This window comes from Tachyglossus aculeatus, chromosome 24, assembly GCF_015852505.1.
Source record: "Tachyglossus aculeatus isolate mTacAcu1 chromosome 24, mTacAcu1.pri, whole genome shotgun sequence".
Taxonomy (NCBI): domain Eukaryota; kingdom Metazoa; phylum Chordata; class Mammalia; order Monotremata; family Tachyglossidae; genus Tachyglossus; species Tachyglossus aculeatus.
In genome coordinates this window covers 25,045,996-25,049,458 of record NC_052089.1, presented here as the reverse complement: position 1 = coordinate 25,049,458, position 3,463 = coordinate 25,045,996, and the positions used below count along the sequence as shown (strand labels likewise).

At 61.0% G+C, this 3,463-nt stretch overlaps 1 protein-coding gene across 1 annotated transcript; it reads left to right on the top strand.

The window, feature by feature from the left end:
- Positions 1-898: 898 nt before the first annotated feature.
- Positions 899-2,321, top strand: OLIG1 (oligodendrocyte transcription factor 1). Its single transcript, XM_038766297.1, has one exon. The coding sequence runs from the start codon at positions 1,026-1,028 to the stop codon at positions 1,626-1,628; it is 603 nt and encodes a 200-aa protein (XP_038622225.1). The 5' UTR covers positions 899-1,025; the 3' UTR covers positions 1,629-2,321.
- Positions 2,322-3,463: the final 1,142 nt, after the last annotated feature.

The window sequence follows — 3,463 nt, the reverse complement described above, 5'->3', positions numbered from 1 at the left end:
GGAAGGAGGCAAGACGGGAGGGGATGGAGAGGGGGACGAGGGGGAGAGGAAGGAGGGGGCTCAGTCTGGGAAGGCCTCCTGGAGGAGGTGAGCTCATTAGTGTTATTGAGAAGCAGCGTGGCTCAGTGGAAAGAGCACGGGCTTTGAAGTCAGAGGTCATGGGTTCGAGTCCCGACTCTGCCACATATCTGCTGTGCGACCTTGGGCAAGTCACTTAAATTCTCTGAGCCTCAGTTCCCTCATCTGTAAAATGGGGATTAAGACTAGGAGCCCCACGTGGGACTTGATCACCTCGTATCCCCCCAGAGCTTAGAACAGTGCCTTGCACATAGTCAGCGCTTAACAAACGCCATTATTATCATTATTGTAACCTCCCCAGCGCCTAGAACAGTGCTTTGCGCATAGCGCTTAAAATAAATGCCATCATTATTATTCTTATCCTTCTTGATTTGTTTACCTTAAATATTCAATGCTAAAAAAAACCAAACAAATCAAGAAGGCTAATAACGATGATGATGGCATTTATTAAGCGCTGACTAGGTGCAAAGCGTTTGTCATTGGCATCATGAAGAGCCCACTGTTGGGTAGGGACTGTCTCTATATGTTGCCAATTTGCACAGTGCTCTGCACACCGTAGGCGCTCAATAAATGCGATTGATGAGGAAGAGTAATGAAATGGACGGACGGTTGGTCCCGGCGAGGAAGGGGAGGGAGAGGTGGGGAGGGGGTCCTCGGGGGGGAGATGGGGGGGTCCCCTCCCCTCCGGGCTCAGCCAATCAGGGCTCGCCGGGGCCCCGGCTCGCCCTCCCATTGGTCGGGGTGGCGCCTCTCCCACTCCCCAAATTGGGGGGCCGGCTTTAAAGGGGTCCGGCCGGGACAGGCCTCATCTTCCCCTCGACGCGCGCGTAGCGCAGTGCTTCGCGCCCCCGGAGCATCTCCAGGAGGAGGAGGGGGAGGAGGAGGGGGACCCCCCCACCCACCCCATCTCTCCTGGGCCATGAGGGGGTGAGGCCGGGCGGGCCACCATGCCGAAGCCCCAGCGTCCGGGGGAAGGGACGGGCATCTCGGGGCTGGGGCCCGGAGGGAGCCGGGATGAGGAGCAGCAACAGCAGCAACAGCAACAGCAGCAGCTGCGGAGGAAGATCAACAGCCGCGAGAGGAAGCGCATGCAGGACCTGAACCTGGCCATGGACGCCCTGCGGGAGGTCATCCTGCCCTACTCGGCCGCCCACTGCCAGGGAGCCCCCGGCCGCAAGCTGTCCAAGATCGCCACGCTGCTCCTGGCCCGGAATTACATCCTGCTCCTGGGCACCTCCCTGCAGGAGCTGCGCCGGCTCCTCGGAGAGGTCAGCGGGCCCGGGCCTCGCCTGCTGCTGGCCGGCCTGCCCCTCTGGGCCGCCCCGGGCTCCGTGCTCCTTCACACCCCCGGACCCCAGCCGGAGGGCTCCCCGGCGGCGGCGGCCGCGGCCGCCAGGCCCGCCAAGTACCTGTCGCTGGCCCTGGAGGACCAGGCCGGGCCCTGCGGGCCCTTCCCGCTGCCCGGAGGGGCCGCCCTCTGCACCTGTGCCATCTGCAAGTTCCCGCACCTCGTGCCCTCCGGCCTCGGCTTGGCGCCCTTCTCCAAGTGAGGGGGGCGGGGGGAGGACGGGGGGGATGGCCGCTGTCCGTTCTGACTAGCCTGTCTCTAATAATAATCATCATCGTGGTACTTGTGAAGCGCTTTATTAGGTGCCAAGCGCTCCTCTGGGCGCTGGGGTAGATGTGGGGTCAGCGGGTTGGTCCCCCGTCCCTGTCTCGCATGGGGCTCATCATCGTGGTCCTTGTGAAGCGCTTTGTTAGGTGCCAAGCGCTCCTCTGGGCGTTGGGGTAGATGTGGGGTCAGCAGGTTGGTCCCCCGTCCCCGTCTCGCATGGGGCTCATCATCGTGGTCCTTGTGAAGCGCTTTATTAGGTGCCAAGCGCTCCTCTGGGCGCTGGGGTAGATGTGGGGTCTGCGGGTTGGTCACCCGTCCCTGTCTCGGATGGGGCTCATCATCGTGGTCCTTGTGAAGCGCTTTATTAGGTGCCAAGCGCTCCTCTGGGCGCTGGGGTAGATGTGGGGTCAGCAGGTTGGTCCCCGTCCCTGTTCTGCATGGGGCTCCCTGTCATCATCAGGGTACTTGTGAAGCGCTTTTTTAGGTGCCAAGCGCTCCTCTGGGCGCTGGGGTAGATGTGGGGTCAGCAGGTTGGTCCCCCCGTCCCTGTCTCGGATGGGCCTCATCATCGTGGTCCTTGTGAAGCGCTTTATTAGGTGCCAAGCGCTCCTCTGGGCGCTGGGGTAGATGTGGGGTCAGCAGGTCGGTCCCCGTCCCTGTTCTGCATGGGGCTCCCTGTCATCATCAGGGTACTTGTGAAGCGCTTTTTTAGGTGCCAAGCGCTCCTCTGGGCGCTGGGATAGATGTGGACTCAGCAGGTTGGTCCCCCGTCCCTGTCTCGCATGGGGCTCATCATCATGGTCCTTGTGAAGTGCTTTATTAGGGGCCAAGCGTTCCTCTGGGTGCTGGGGTAGATGTGGGGTCAGCAGGTCGGTCCCCCGTCCCTGTCCCGCATGGGGCTCCCTGTCATCATCAGGGTACTTGTTAAGCGCTTTTTTAGATGCCAAGCACTCCTCTGGGCGCTGGGATAGATGTGGACTCAGCAGGTTGGTCCCCCATCCCTGTCTCGCATGGGGCTCATCATCATGGTCCTTGTGAAGCGCTTTATTAGGTGCCATGCACTCCTCTGGGCGCTGGGGTAGATGTGGGGTCAGCAGGTCGGTCCCCGTCCCTGTCCCGCATGGGGCTCCCAGTCTTCATCAGGGTACTTGTTAAGCGCTTTTTTAGTTGCCAAGCACTCCTCTAGGCGCTGGGATAGATGTGAACTCAGCAGGTTGGCCCCCCGTCCCTGTCTCGCATGGGGCTCACCATCATGGTCCTTGTGAAGAGCTTTATTAGGGGCCAAGCGCTCCTCTGGGCGCTGGGGTAGATGTGGGGTCAGCAGGTTGGTCCCCCGTCCCTGTCCCGCATGGGTCTCCCTGTCATCATCAGGGTACTTAAGCGCTTTTTTAGATGCCAAGCGCTCCTCTGGGCGCTGGGATAGATGTGGGGTCAGCAGGTTGGTCCCCCGTCCCTGTCCCGCCTGGGGCTCCTTGTCATCATCAGGGTACTTGTTAAGCGCTTCATTAGGTGCCAAGCGCTCCTCTGGGCGCTGGGATAGATGTGGGGTCAGCAGGTTGGCCCCCCGTCCCTGCCTCGCATGGGGCTCATCATCATGGTCCTTGTGAAGAGTTTTATTAGGTGCCAGGCGCTCTTCTGGGCGCTGGGGTAGATGTGGGGTCAGCAGGTTGGTCCCCGTCCCTGTCCCGCCTGGGACTCCTTGTCATCATCATCATCATGGTGCTTGTGAAGCGCTTTATTAGGTGCCAAGCGCTCCTCTGGGCGTTGGGG